General features: G+C 43.1%; 1 protein-coding gene across 1 annotated transcript in view; it reads left to right on the top strand.

Moving 5' to 3' along the window:
* RFT1 (RFT1 homolog) overlaps positions 1-11,560 on the top strand; it is a 43,368-nt gene extending 31,808 nt beyond the window's left edge. Inside the window, exons 11-13 of the mRNA XM_025206757.1 lie at positions 834-939; positions 8,796-9,045; positions 9,704-11,560. Of these exons, the coding sequence (XP_025062542.1) occupies positions 834-939; positions 8,796-9,045; positions 9,704-9,868 (521 nt within the window). The 3' untranslated portion in view covers positions 9,869-11,560. The remainder of the gene's footprint in view (positions 1-833; positions 940-8,795; positions 9,046-9,703) is intronic.
* The last annotated feature ends 3,616 nt before the right edge of the window (positions 11,561-15,176 follow it).

Genomic DNA, 15,176 nt, shown 5'->3' with positions numbered 1-15,176 from the left:
CCCCCCCCCCCGAATAAGACATGCACCTTGTTTTGGGAAAGTAGTATGAAGGAGAAAAAAGATTTCTCTGGAATCATGACTGAAGAAAGCCATTTGGAGTATGGACAAAGTCTACTTTACAGTGCCACTTTTTTTTTCCTTGCAAGTGCCATGGCTCATGCTTTTAACTCGGTTACAGATGTTGTTGAACTGACAGCAACTTCTGGTTGAGCAGCAAAAAGCTGCTGCCAATTTGATGGTGGCTATGATGGGGTTAAAGTGCATGTTGCCGAATTTGCAAGGAAGAGTGTGTGACATGAGCAGTTGACTTTGCCTTTTGTCCAGGCCAGGAAAGGAAGAGAAGGGATCGCATCCCCTGGAGATACTAGAGTGTACCCATGCCTTTATTCGGGTACAGAAATTAGCTTCCTTACTGAAAGCACATACCCCAGTTTTGGAGGGTTAATTTTGGGGAAAAATATATGGTATACTAGTAAATATGATCGTTAATCTTGCTTCCAGATAATTAAGCACTCATCTCAGATACCGAGTCACAAAGTTATGCAGTAGACAATATTAGATACAGCAAGTATTTTTAATAAAGAATTCTCAACTCCTAAAACTCCCTTTTGGCCCTGGAGTGTTAATTAAAAGGAGAGAAGGTTGTTTATTCATTGTATTGTAAAGGTACCAGCGAAACAAATCTGTGTAATTTAAGTTACAGTTTGAACCTGATGATAGCTGTAGTGCTAAAGCCATTCATGATAATATGGTTATTAGCTTTGGGGCATCAGGGATTATGAGAGATATTTTTTGTTTTTTTATGGGAACATCAGTCCTTTTATCATTTCTAGGTCCAAGTCTCCTGCGCTGTTACTCTTTATATGTTCTACTTCTTGCTGTCAATGGAGTAACAGAATGTTTTACATTTGCTGCTATGTGCAAAGAGGAAGTAGACAGGTGAGTAACAAGGTTATTAATAACCTCTAAAGCATTCTTGAAAAACAAATGCAATCTCTGTATTATTCTTTCCTTCCATTTTAAATACTATGATAATGAATTTATTCTGGATGTGAATATGTGAAAAAATATGTTTCAGAGAAAAATATTTTTTCTCAAACATAATTGTAATCTTAATTGTAAACTAACTGTTTTCTTTTATCAAAATAATCGCCAAGATTTACATATGATAGTTAAATATTTAGGTTTCAGTTTTGAGTTTCTCATCTTCAGTGCTGACTCCAAAGTATATCTAAATCCTCAAGTACATATATATGGTGAAAATATTCATGCTTGGATGCCCAAGATCACGCTCCTCATCTGTATATAAAATGTCTCAGTATGGCCATGGACAGACAAAACATTTGTAATGCTTCAAGTAATTTTCGATTCAGATTCCGCCCAAGTTGGGGACAGTGATTCAATCCATTGAATCGGATCACTGTCCTTGATTTGATTTGGCCAAATCTGAAGATTTGATGCTGATTTGGCGAATTGGCAATATGGACACAGACATAGCTTTAAAACTTTTTTTTTCTACATACCTTGAGGTAGCAGGCGTGGATGTGATCGCTGCGGTGCTGGGGTGGATGGAGCGTACCACAGGAGCACGGCGGGCTCTCCAGTGTGCTCAGCAGCAAACCCAGAAGTGGACTGGAACTACTTCCAGTCCACTCCCTGGTCTGCCAGGTGGTGTGCTGGGGGGCCCCCCCCGTGCTCTGCCTGATCGGCAGTCAGCCACATGGGGAACCTGGGTGCCCTGGACCCAGGAGGCACCAGTCGCCAAGCTGGGAGGGGTTTGGGGGGGCCACCCTGCGCGCTCCCCGGTGGACCAGGAAGTGGACCGGAAGTGCTTCTGGTCCACTTCCAGGTCTGCTGCCAAGCATGCTGGGGAGCCCCCCATGCTTCTGCGGGATGCTGCATCTTCCCCAGCACCGCAGCGTTCAGAGCCCCTGCTACCTAGAGGTATGTAGAAAAAACATTTAAAGCTGTATCTACGTCCAAATTCCCAAAGCTCTCTGAATTGTTTCGGAGGGGTCCAAATCGATTTAGCGAGATTAAAGGGTCCTCTGATTCAAATTGGAAATTCGGACACCGAATCAGGCCAAATTGAATCAGGGACCAAAGCTTTGCACAGCCCTAGGGTACAGTTTACCCAGCATCAAAGGGTTACCGTTTGGCCCACTCTACAAAAAATGACCCTGGATGAAATAGTAACAGTTGTGGAAGTGCTTCACTGTGAACTGCTTTGTGGTACATTTTGTACTTTAGCAGAATGTGACAAGGAGTTGGTCCATGCACATCCTGCAGTGTTCTGCTCTCTGTTTTGCTACAACCGTGAGGTGGCCCATCTGTTACTTGTTTCTGTCTGCACTGCCTTGAGATTGTAGGTCCCAGCTCACATGGACCTCACCTTTTTAAAGTTAGGCATGAAGGAATATTGTAGCAGCCATTTTCTGGACCATACCACATAACTTTGGCTTCTCAAAAGCTCAGCCTGTTCAGCAATGGCTGTGACCATGTTAAAGCTTTAGCTGCAGTAAAACTGAAGTGTGGACTCCACCCTCTTGCATGCAGCAGGGACCCCAGCATGGACCCAACCCCCTGCAACCACTCTAGCATCCTCATGCCTCCTCATTCTGGTGCTGAGATCAGTTTCCTTCCCTAAAATGCACACCCCATTCAAACTTGTTAACAATTCTGCTGTCCTTGCAAGCCTTCCAGGGATCATGGTTAAGAGGCCAATATGCATACTGTAATGTGTGCTTGCTAACCTACTAGCTGCGGACACCTCAGCAGTATTGGTTCTGATGCAAGTAAAGCACTTTAGCAAGGAGGGTCCTGTATTCGACAAATCTACTGAAGCCTTCCAATTTAGAACCACTTCAAATTAAGATGGAATTTAAAGCTCTTCACATGTACATCTATCCATTTTCTTAATGACTTGCTTATAGCCAGAACCCATTTAAGTCAGTGAATGTTGAAAACTATGCTAATTATCTACCAAAATCCATAGTTAAATAATCTCAGCAAATTTTGAACATTACACAGAATACAAATCAATGCAAAGAATATGAAATTCTAGACAATATGGAATCATCAGCTTTAAAAAATTGACTAATGTAAAAAAAAAAGGCAATACAAAACTAATTTCTATACTTTTGTTTTGAGTAGTTTTTAAAGTTAGTACATTTCAATATTAGAAGAATTTTAATTTTTTTATAAAGTATATTACTTTTGTAATACAGCCATTATTTTAACTTTCTTATATTTAAAAATTGTACTTATAAAAATATTCCATGTTCCAAATTTAATATACATGAAATGTGTATGAAATATATGTTCCATGTTTCACAAATATGCTATATTTGTCTAATGGAATTAGACAAATCTTTTATTTCCTTTTTAATGACTCGCTATGTCTCAGGGATATGCATTAAGCTATAATATACCTATCGTTTTTAGGGTTTATTAAATGCCTTTTTTTAACAAACGTATGTTTGCTTGTATTCTTTTTCCAGGAAAAGATTGTCCTTTTTCATTTACCTTAATTCATTTGGCATGTTGATAAGTTTAAAAATGAAGTAACTAGCAACATCTGAGGAATAGTTAAAATAAGTAAAAATATTCTGACGCTAATTCTGAATTGACAGGCATCTAATCCTGAGGAAACAGTTTTCTCCTCTTCTGAGACTCACTGAAGAGCAGAGAATTGCTTATATTCCATTTTAAGGATAATGTATAATATTTTATACATTGTAAAGTTATATGATTAGGTTTTGCATATTTTACAGGAGTGTTTATTTCTGAGCCACTGATCCATTTTCATAGACTTCATAGATTTCTTAGACATTAGGGCTGAAAGGGACCTCAGAAGATCTTCGAGTCCAGCCCCCTGCCCCAGAGGCAGGAAGTCAGCTAAGGTAAAAGGATTCCAGCAAGATAAGTGTCCAAATGCTTCTTGAAAGAGTCCAGAGTAGGTGCTCGTGCCACCTCTGGAGGGAGTCTATTCCAGGTCTTGGGGGCTCGGACTGTAAAGAAGTTTTTCCTTATGTCCAACCTAAAACAGTCTTGGAGGAGTTGGTGACCACTGGACCTTGCCATCCCTTGGGGCACTCTGGTGAACAGGCATTCCCCCAGTTCCTGATGGACACCCCTTATATAGTGATAGGCTGCCACCAGGTCACCCCAAGCATATGCTTTTCCAGGCTGAAGAGCTCCATGGTTCTCAGCCTCTCTTCATAAGGCCTGTTCTCTTGCCCTGTGTTCATGCACGTGGCTCTCCTCTGGACTGTCTAAAGCTTCTCCATGTCCTTCTTGAATTGTGGAGCCCAGAATTGGATGCAGTATTCCAGCTGAAGCGTCACCAAGGCCAAGTACAGCGGGAGGATGACATCCTGAGATTTACTTGAGAAGCATCTATGGATGCAAGCCAGAGTTTTGTTTGCTTTACCAGCTGTGACATCCCATTAGTGGCTCATGTTCATCTTGTGTCCAAGTCCCAAGGCCCAAGTCCCTTTCGGCCGTGGTGCTAGCAAGCGTAGCACTGCCTAGCATATAAGTTTTTTTTCTCTGAGATGGAGTACCTTGCATTTTTTCCATATTGAATGACATCAGGTTTATATCCACCGACATGCACGTCATGTTAGGCAGGGCGGTGAAAAACTGATGCAAAGTATCCATTAAGCAGGTTGGCTTTTTCCTTGGTTTTGGTTGTCAGTTGTCCCATTTGGTTTAGCAGGGGTCCAATGTTATCCTTGCTTTTCTTCCAACTCCCCGCATATCTGAAAAAGGACTTTTTATTGCTCTTGATACGTGTAGCCAGTTGGAGTTTGGTTGCAGCCTTGACTTTCCTGGTTCATTCCCTATGGGTCCGGACCAGTGTAGAGTACTCCTCCTTAATGGTGATTCCTGTCTTCCATCCTTTATAAGCCTCTCTTTCTAGACCTAGGAGGCCCACGAGTTTCTTGCTGAGCCAAGGGGGTTGCTGCGCCCTTTTGTTACCTTTCCTCTGAGATGGGAAGATCCTTTGTGCTTTCAGGATTGCTCCCTTAAGGAGCAACCACTCATCTTGGACTCCCCTCCCTGTCAAGTCATGACCGCTTAGGGCCTCAACAACAAGCCTTCTGAGCTTATCCAAGTCATCTTACCTAAAGTCAAGGATTTCTGCATTGCTGATTGACTTGCCAGCTTTGCGATGGATGGTAAAAGTGATCAGCTCATGGTCATTGTCTCCCAGCTTTCCTTCAATTCTTAGGTCGCTGACTAGATCATCCCCTTTGGCCAGTACCAGATCCAGCAGTGCATTACTTCTTGTCAGTGCATAGACTTCTTGAGTCAGGTAGAGCTCATCCATGCATGTAAGGAAGCTTTATGATTGTTCGGATTTGGCCGAGCGCTCTTCCCACGAGATGTCCGGGTAGTTGTAGTCTCCCATGATAACCATTAACCGAAAGTGTGCAGCCTCAGCCAGTTCCCTGGTGAATGCCTGGTCAAGTTCTCATTCCTGATTAGGAGGTCTATAGTAGACGCCTACCATTCCCCGTATATTTTAACCCAGAGGGTCTCCAGTCGTCCTCCATGGGTGCCAATGTCAGCTTGCAGGGACGTGTAGCTTTCCTTGACAGAGAGAGCTACACCCCCGCCCCTTTTATCCGCACAATCTCTCCTGTACAGGGTATAGCCATCTATATTTGTGGCGCAGTCATAGGTGGAATCCCACCAGGTCTCCGTTATCCCTGTAAGATCCTAGTCATTCTTGTTTAGTAGGAGGATCAGTTCCTTCTGTTTGTTCCCCAAGCTCCTGGCATTGGTGTACAGACACATAAGCGTCCCATTGGAAGCCCTAAGCTTCCTTATACTCCCAGGAGGACACCTTTCAGGGCTGGGGTAGGAGTGGTTTCCCTTGGGTTACCTAATCTGCTGGTTTTGTAGTGGTAGCTTAGTGGGCTTGCTTTGCTGGTAGTCCACCCATTCCCCAGCAGGCTTTGTTTAAGGCCCGATCGAGTAGGTCAGCCATTCTGGCTGAAAAGAGCTTCCTCCCCAGTGAAGTGAGGTGGAGGCCATTTCTTCCCAGCAGACTACTGCCTCTCTCACCAAAGGGCAGACTGTGATCATGGAAGCCAAAGCCTTCACGATGACACTAGCACCACAGTCCTGGTTCGCTACATCAATCCGTCTCTCTCTTCTAAGCCCATGACCCGTAACTGGCAGGATTGAGGGAAAAAACACCTGCACCCCCACTCCCAGAGCCCTGTAGCCACTCATGACCCGGCTGGGATTCTGGGAGCTGTGGCATGGGGTAGTGGTCAGAGGGCTGGATAAGCTTTGGGATCCTCTCCACTACGTTCCAGATATGGGCCCCTGGAAGGCAGCAGAGGGGTTGAGAAAGCAGATTGCTCCCTTAGTCCCCCTCAGAAGGAGTGTCCCACAACAACCACTCTGCGTTTCATTTTAGGGAGAGTGGGGATTGTAGCTGTTGGTATTCTTTCCTTGCCTGCAGGAGCTGGCAGGTCTGCAAGCTCTACTGGGGCTCCAAGAGGTTCATACCTGTTGCTGAGCTCCAGAGTAGAGGGGACCCTGGGGGAGCGGGCCTTAGGGCCGTTGACCACCTTGGTCCAGCCCCCTGGCTGGACAGTGTGAGAGATCCTCAAGTCCTCCCCTGTCCTAGAAGGTGACCTTGGTCTACCCTTGGCCTTCATGGGGTGAAGGGCCTGGCAGTAGGAGTCGATCTCCTGCTTCCCATCCCTGATGGCACACAATCTCTGGACTATGGTCTGGAGCTCCTCTGTCTGGCACCTCAGAGGCTCCAAAGTGAAACAGACCTTGCAAGGGGAGGTGGCCATGCTCCCAGTCCCAAGTGCCTGGGATTGTGCCAGGCAGCCCCCACAGCCGAGAGTCAGAGGCTCCATCTGTGTGGAGCCTGGAACCATAGGTTCTTTCTGGTTGGAAACCTCAGAAGTACCAGAGGGGGAGGTCTCAGACTCCGAGGGGAACCTCAGGGTGCAGTGTGGATAAATGGTAGTCTGGCTACCGCTGCGACAACCTTTCCTTGGGGCTCATTGGCAGAGCCTTGTGCCCTCCCGCTCACCGTCCTACGTGAACTCCCATGCTAACTCGCATGTCGGGCTCAGAAGCTTGCCTGTTTGCGCGTCCTGTTCTCACGGCTCCGGTCACATGGCTCCCTGGGGGGCTGGGCCAAGTAGGAGTGGGGTTGGGGACATGACCCTCCTTTCAGCTGCCCCACAGCTGACTAGGTCCCTCCCTTGCCGCAGGCCCCACCTACCTCTGGCTGTGCTGGGGATCTGAGTCTCGGTCCTGGGGCGCAACGGGCTTCTGTCTATGCGTCTCACACCGGAGCCATGGACAAACATGTATGGTGTGTGTGCATGCAGGTAATATACATCTAGAGGAGTAAGGAGTATATTTTGAACAGTACTGTGTTAAAAAAAAACACTACCGTGCTAAGTTAAAATAAAAGTAGTGTTAATACTGACCAAAACAATGCATTTAGGAGCAGCTGTTTTATTTAGACTCTATATGTAGTATACTGTTTTTAAAAAAATGTGTTGTCTCCAATTACCGAGGTTGTAATTCTCCATTTAAATATTACTTTTTTCAGTGACTTATCTGACTTTTGTTTCTTATTGGAAGCCCTTCTGTGCTTTTCTATTACAATAAAATTCTAAATAACACACACTAGCAAGCTTTTGCCTCGTTGGGTGAAAAATTAAAACACAAGGCACCGGAAAAAGACCACCATATTCAAGTTTGAGTCTTAACTTTGTAGAGAAATAAGGAACCAATCTTGTTATAGCTTGTGGGTGGGTTAATTGACACGGTTGTTCATCTGTGCTAGTTAGTAGTCTTTCCCACTTACCCCAGCAGCAGCGGTGATGTTTCTAACTTAAGAGGCAGTCCCTCCCTGAGCAGCCTTATATGCATGAGGGTGTTTCCATAGGTTGGTAAGTTGACCAAAGACATCTAGCCTATGTATCCCAGACTCAATATCTGAGGTTGTAGGAGAACTGTAGTCTTAGTAATAAATGATAAATGCTTTTATTCTTTGGGCTAAGCACTCAGATGGTGCAAACTGGCATAGAACTTGTGACTTCAGTGACATATTTTTATCCCCCTCTCCTTTAACTCTCCTTCACCTGCTTTATGCAGAGTCTAGAGCCTGATAACTTCTGTAAAACTAGCAGCTCTTTGTTCAGAAGTGTTCCACAGTTCCAAGTAGCTTACCTAGATTGTTCTGCCTACAAAGAGGGAGATTGTGTGTGTGTGCGCGCGCGAGCATTTTACATTTTCTGCTATGTGCAGAGAGCAGGCAGGTGGGTAACAAGGTGGGAATACTTATTAATAACCTCTAAAACATTCTTGAAAAAACAAATGTAGTGTTACTGTGCACACACACGCACACACACATGTATTTAAATAAATAACTTTTGTGAACTTTTTAGAATTGTGACTCATGAGTCACGCTATTTTTTTTCAATTGGGGTTTGGTCAGAAGTTAATAAATATGTCTTGTTTAAATATATAAAATATGTGATATAAAATTGTAGAACTCTTCAGATTTTATAAACTTCATTAGTGTTCTCTGATAAGATTTGATAGAAATACATCTACCATTAACTGAATAAGATAAAATTCCCACGACCTAATAGGGGTTTTTTTCCTTCCGTGCTCTTCTATTGTACTTTTTTATTGACCTGTTTCAGTTAATAAATTGTGTGCCTTTTTCAGATATGGATATGATTGGATATATTTTTAATTGCATAGGCTGTTTCACTTGTTATTTTTTTTTCTCCCAGGTTCAACTTTGTTATGCTGGCCTTGTCCTTCATGTTCTTGTGCATTTCTTATTTCTTGACCCATTGGAAAGGCAGTGTAGGTTTTATCTTTGCAAACTGCTTCAACATGGGTATTCGAATAGCACACAGTGTTCACTATATCTATAATTATTTCAAGGAAAGCACTTACAGACCGTTGATGGGCTTGCTCTTCTCCCCTTTGCTGATTTTTGTTTACATTCTCAGTGGAATAATTACTAGTTTTTCAGAGGTAAGTGTCTGTCTCAGATTTCACTGTTTTTGCAAAAGTTTTCTCATACCAGGTGAATGTTAATGAATGAACATTTTGAATGTTAATGAAAATATAATTTGTTTTACATTATCAGATTCTTGAAAAAGAGGCTTATGGGCATAGGTGAATACAATAGCATTACAATTTTGCAAGCCGGTGATATCCTCCTCTAAGAGATTAAACAAATGGATGTGCTACGTCCAGGTTATCACTTGCGTGTTACTAAACTACACACATAGCTATTACTTACACATCCATCCACTACATGTGCATAAATTGTGCATTTACCATAGGCATATTCTCTTCATACTAATCTACTTCACTGGTTTTTAATGTGCCTTATTGGTTCTTATTCCAGTACTTCACATTTCCCAGCAGTTTCAAAGAGCTGCCAGAAAATAAACAAACAAACCAAAAACCTGCCACTTATTCTGTCTTTCCTTTACCTTATACGTGGAATTTTTCCTCTCATTATACTTATTCAAGGTAATGGCTGGCAAAGACTAAGTTTTGCACTAGTGAGAGCTTTTCTGTGCATAAAAATCACCAAGACTAATTACCTGCCTCACTGCCAGCTGTTATCCTGCAACTGCTTGCTGCTTTTGCTTTTTTAAAAAAATTTTTGTTTTGTTTTTAGGTATTTTTGTGCTGCGATGAAGGCTGGCTGGCAAGGCTGATTCACATTACAGTGGGGAGTCTGTGTCTCACAGCAACTCTTATCACTGTATTCTTCACAGAGACCAAGCTGATCTACTTTGTTAGAATCCAGTTGCTTTCACAATACCATGGAAAAGAAAACTAAAATGATCATGTACAGGACACTTCTTATGCACATACCTGTATGTGTTTGCATTGGAGGTATATTTTTATACAAAATTGCATAGGGGGAAAAGTTGAATGATACATGGCTACCTTTCTTAAAATCTAGTAGACTGGAATATTCCTGCAGTGCAAATGAAATGGCAATATTTGCACTGAGGTATTGTTTCCCTTTCCAAATAATTTGAAGCCATTAATGTCTTTAAATATGCAAACTACATTAAAGAACAGCTGGCTTGTTCTCTTTCATTGTGTCATTCTTCCTGAAGTTTTTTCTTCAAAACAGTATAGCCTGTTTTTATTGTTAAATAAAGAATGGACCAAGACGTACTCAGATGCAATACTTTTTTATGTAAAACTTTGTTACTTCAAATATATGAAGGGTTGCCCTATAGAAGAGGGAGAACACCTTGTCTCTTTTGCAGCAGAGAGTAGGATGCAGACCAGTGGTTTGAAGTTGCAGCAAAGTAGGTTTAGATTGGATATCAGAAAAACTTACTCATTTTTAGGGCAGTGAGGCACTGGAATGAACTGCTGAGGGAAGATGTGTGGAATCCCTAGCACTGGAGATGTTCAAGAAGAGATTGGATAAACATTGGTCAAGGATGATTCGGAGTAGCTAGACCTATACTCTGCTATAGGTATTTCCCATGCTTCTGGCATTTGCTGGTTGCCATGTAGGTCTGGGACGGAATATTTTTTCCTTTCCTGTTGCTATAGGTGTCTGGGTTTTTTTTTGCCACCTTTGTAAGGATTTGGAGTTGGCTGCAGCCAAGGCTAGGGATTTGGACTGGCGTTTGCCAGTGCTCCTCCTGAAGGTTCCTAGCTAGAGGGTCTTGTCCCTCTGCTCTGGGCATGACTGACCATCACATTTGGGGTTAGAAAGAAATTTTATCCCATGATTGGATTAGTATGGACCGTGGGGTTTTTTGACTGCCATGTAGCCGGCAACATGGCCCTCTTCCTTGGATCTCTTGGGCATATTTTAACAACTCTTGCAGCAGTAGGGCACTGCCATGGTCCTCCTGCTTACCTTTGGCAAGTTAGGCTGCTATGCCTAGTGATTATGTAAAAGGGTTGACAATATTTTCAGTAATCGGTTAGACAAGGATTTGTATAGGATGGTTTGAATAAGAATGATCCTGCTTCAGGCAGGGGATTACAGTAGATGACTCTAGAGGCACCTTCCAGTCCTACTTTTCTATAATTTTGTGCAGCTTCATATGATGAGAGGGTTGAGACTCAACCATTTTTACATTTTGGGTGCTAAAATAGATGAATGTCTTTTCAAAGCCAGGTTACTTAAACTGGTAAAAGGGAAAAAAAAAAAAAAAAAAAAAAAAAGCCAGCTATATTAATAAAGAACAACTTTGGACATTGAGTGTTATCTGATCATGACTTCACAGAAATTAAATAACCATTAAACACTGGCAAGAGCTTGGTAGGTTTCTGTTCATTTATAAGCAAATGAAAGAAGCGTACAAACTTAACATGTATCCATGTGAACTAGGCACGATTGTGCCATTTTACTTACTATCTGTATAGCAAAATAATAATGGAATATCAAAAACAAACGAGTATTAAGTAAATGTTAGCATATCGTGTTTTGGAAGGAAGTTCTTTAAAACATAAACCACCTATATTTTCACTTATGGATAGAAATAAAAATTGAGCTGAAGTCCAGAATCTGTGATTTTTAATTTGCTACACAGGAGCTTAATACTATCATTTTCTCAGCCATTTATTACAAGTACCACTAGAAATAAGAACCAGTCTCTAAACAAGTGACTTTCTCAGTTCATTCACACACAAAACACCTGGATACCTGGGATGGCTTTCTGATGCATTTGCGTGTGCACATATTGAAACTTCATTATTAGATCGAAATACCTTTTTTATTTGCTCAGAATCTGTCATTTTTCTTTTGTGTAAAAAACCTACATGCTTATCCTTGACCTTAATGTGACTTCTTTTATTGTTGAAAGTTTGAAGGCTTAAACACTTTAGGATTAGATTAGTATGATACACACTTGCTACTAAAGCTTTAAAAATCAGCCTTCAGAAGGTGCAGATTTTTGAAGATCAGTGATCACTTTGCAAAGTTTGAATGGACCAAAATATGCAAAATCATTTTTTTTTTAAAAAGTCACGTGCAGTTTTAACTGGTTTTGGCTGCTTTTGCTTTACAAATGTGACTAGGGTATGGCACTGGAGATCTTTAATGAGCATTATAGCAGTATTATACAAAAGGTAACATTGAGCCTCTTAGTTTTAAGACCCTGGATATTAAATGCTTTAAAGTTAAATCTTTGGCTGAAATTCAAATATGCCGTCACAGGTAAAATGCTGTGATACCTGCTGATACACCACCCTCTGAAGGGGAGGGGGTACATAGGTTCATAGATGTTTGGGCCAGAAGGGACCTTAGCAGATCACTGAGTCTGACCCCCTGCCCCGGGCAGGAAAAAGCACTAGGGTCAAATGACCCCAGCCAGGTACATGTCTAGCCTCCTCTTAAAGACCCCCAAGGTGGGAGAGAGCATCACCTCCCTTGGAAGCCCATTCCAGATTTTGGCAACCCTTACTGTAAAGAAGTTCTTCCTGATGTCTAACCTAAATCTGCTGTCCATCAGTTTGTGGCCATTGTTCCTAGTTACTCCAAGGGGTACTCTGGTAAACAGAGCATCTCCTATTTCTTGCTGCCCCTCTCCCTCCCCCCAATGAATTTGTAGGCGGCCACAAGATCACCACTCACCCTGTCTTGCAGAGGCTGAAGAGATCCAGGTCCCTCAATCTCCTTGTAGGACTTTGCCTGCAGGCCCCTAACCATGCAAGTGGCCCTCCTCTGAACCCTCTCGAGGTTGTCCACATCCCTCTTGAGGTGTGGCACTCAAAACTAGACGCAGTACTCCAATTGAGGCCTGACCAATGCTGCATAAAGGGGAAGTATCACCTCCTTGGACCTGTTTGTCATGTACCTGCTAATACATGATAAAGTGCAGTTAACTTTACTGATCACTTCATCACATTGATGACTCATGTTCATCTTGGAGACAACAGTGCCTCCAAGATCCTTTTCTGCTGCTGTGCTGCTGAGAAGGTCCTCCCCCAGCCTGTAAGTGTGCTGGTGATTCCTTCTCCCTAGGTGCAGCACCTTGCATTTTTTCTTAATTGAACTGCATCCTATTCTGTTCCACCCACTTTTCCAACTTGTCCAGATCTGCCTGGATTCATTCCTTACCCTCTGGTGTGTTAACTTTACCCCATAATTTGGTATCATCTGTGAATTTGGACAGAGTGCTTTCCATGCCCTCGTCCAAGTCACTGATGAAGACATTGAACAGCACCAGTCCAAGGACCAAGCCTTGTGAGACTCCATGGCCCACATCTTTCCAGGTCAATACTAACCCATCTACCACCACTCTCTAGCAGCGACCCCTAAGCCAATTTGCCACCCACCTGACTGCGTAATCATCTACGTCACAGTCGCTCAGTTTATCTCTAAAAATATAATGAGATACCATATCAAAGGCCTTCTTAAAATCCAAGTAGATGACATCCACCTTGATTCCTGTGTCTAAGCATTTTGTGACCTGGTCATAAAAAGAAACAAGGTTAGTCAGGCAGGATCTACCTGCTATGAATCCATGCTGGTTGCCCTTTAGCATTGCTTTCCCCACTGGACTCCAACAAATGTAATCCTTAATAATTTTTTCAAAGGTTTTCCCAAGGATAGTGGTGAAACTAACTGGTCTATAGTTACCCAGATCCTCCTTCCTCTCCTTGAAAACAGGGACCACATTGGTCCTTTTCCAGTCCTCTGGGTCCTCAAGAATGCTCAAACAGCTGTGCCAGTGACTCTACTATGATACTGGCCAGTTCCTTCAGCACTTTTGGATGAAGATCATCTGGGCCTGCTGACAAACACATCCAGACTCTCCAAGTGTCTCTTCACTAAGTTGGTGCTAACAGTTGGTGGGCTGGTTTCCCCTTTATGCCTGTCTATGATCCATTTGGGAGATTTGTCCTGATCCGAGTTCAGGAATAGAGGTAAAGAAGTCATTGAAGGTCTCAGCTTTGTCCCCCCTCTCTGTCACCAATTGCCCTAGTTTGTATTGTAGGGGGCCTACGTTACCCTGCACCTTCTTTTTGCTCCCTACATACCTGAAGATGGACTTTTTGTTTGCCAGCCTAAGTTCTTTAATTTTTGTTGCCAGCCTAAGTTCCATTTCTGCTTTGGCCTTTCTGACTGCCTCCCTGCAAGTGTAGGCCAGGTAGGTATACTCTGCCTTGGTAGCAACCCCCTGCTTCCACAACCTATGTGCCTTTTTTTTTTTGCCCCAAGGCTTTCCTGGATTTCCCTGTTCAGCCAAGAGGGTTTCTTGGCCCCTTTGCCCCCTTTCCTGCACGAGGGGATTGTCTCCTGTGCCCATAGGATTGCTCCCTTTAGGAATGACCACTCTTCCTGGACTCCCATTTCACCAATTCTGTTCTTCAGTGCCTTGTTAACTAATCTCCTGAGCACACTGAAGTTAGCCTTTCTAAAGTCTAGCACTTCTGTTCTACTGGTTATCTTTCCGACCCAATATTGGATAGTGAATTCAATCAAGTGATGGTCGCTGTCCTCTAGGTTACGTATCAGTAGATCCCCCCACCAAATCAACCCCTGTAGCCAGAACCAAGTCCAGTAAGATGTTTCCCCTAGTGGAACCATATACCTCCTGTGTTAGGCAAAGGTCTGTGTGCGGGTTAAGAACCTACGTGAACGGTTAAATCTAGGTGACTGCTCCTCTCAGCAGGTGTCTGGGTAGTTTAAGTCACCCATGATAACCATGTCCTTTGACCGTACGGCCTCTGAGAGCTGTCTGGAGAATTCCAGGTCCAACTCCTCCTGATGTGGCAGCCTGTAGTAGACCTCTACTACCAAGTCCCTTCCCTGCCCCACCAACCCGTTTGCATTCTGACCCACAATACCTCAATTTGCCCCTCCTCTGATCTGATCCCATCTTGATTATGGAAGATGTATATTTCTCCTTCAGGTAGAAAGCAACACCTCCCCCTTCTCTCCCTATTCTCTCTCATCTGTATAGCTTATAGCCCTCAATGCTTACTGCCCAATCGTGGTTAGGGTCCCACCAAGTTTCAGTTAGGTTGTTTTAGGATATGTGCAAAGAAGCAGTGGGAGTGAAACTGTGAATAAGGTGCTGCTACTTGTAGGAGGAAATCCAAAGTGCAGTATGCAAAGACAGCTGTTCTATGTGTGCATTACCTTTCCAGATGTCTAACACTTT

This window comes from Alligator sinensis, unplaced genomic scaffold (assembly GCF_000455745.1).
Source record: "Alligator sinensis unplaced genomic scaffold, ASM45574v1 scaffold78_1, whole genome shotgun sequence".
NCBI classification, from domain to species: domain Eukaryota; kingdom Metazoa; phylum Chordata; order Crocodylia; family Alligatoridae; genus Alligator; species Alligator sinensis.
Note: the sequence above shows the minus strand (reverse complement) of the source record. Positions and strands in the feature narration are given on the sequence as shown.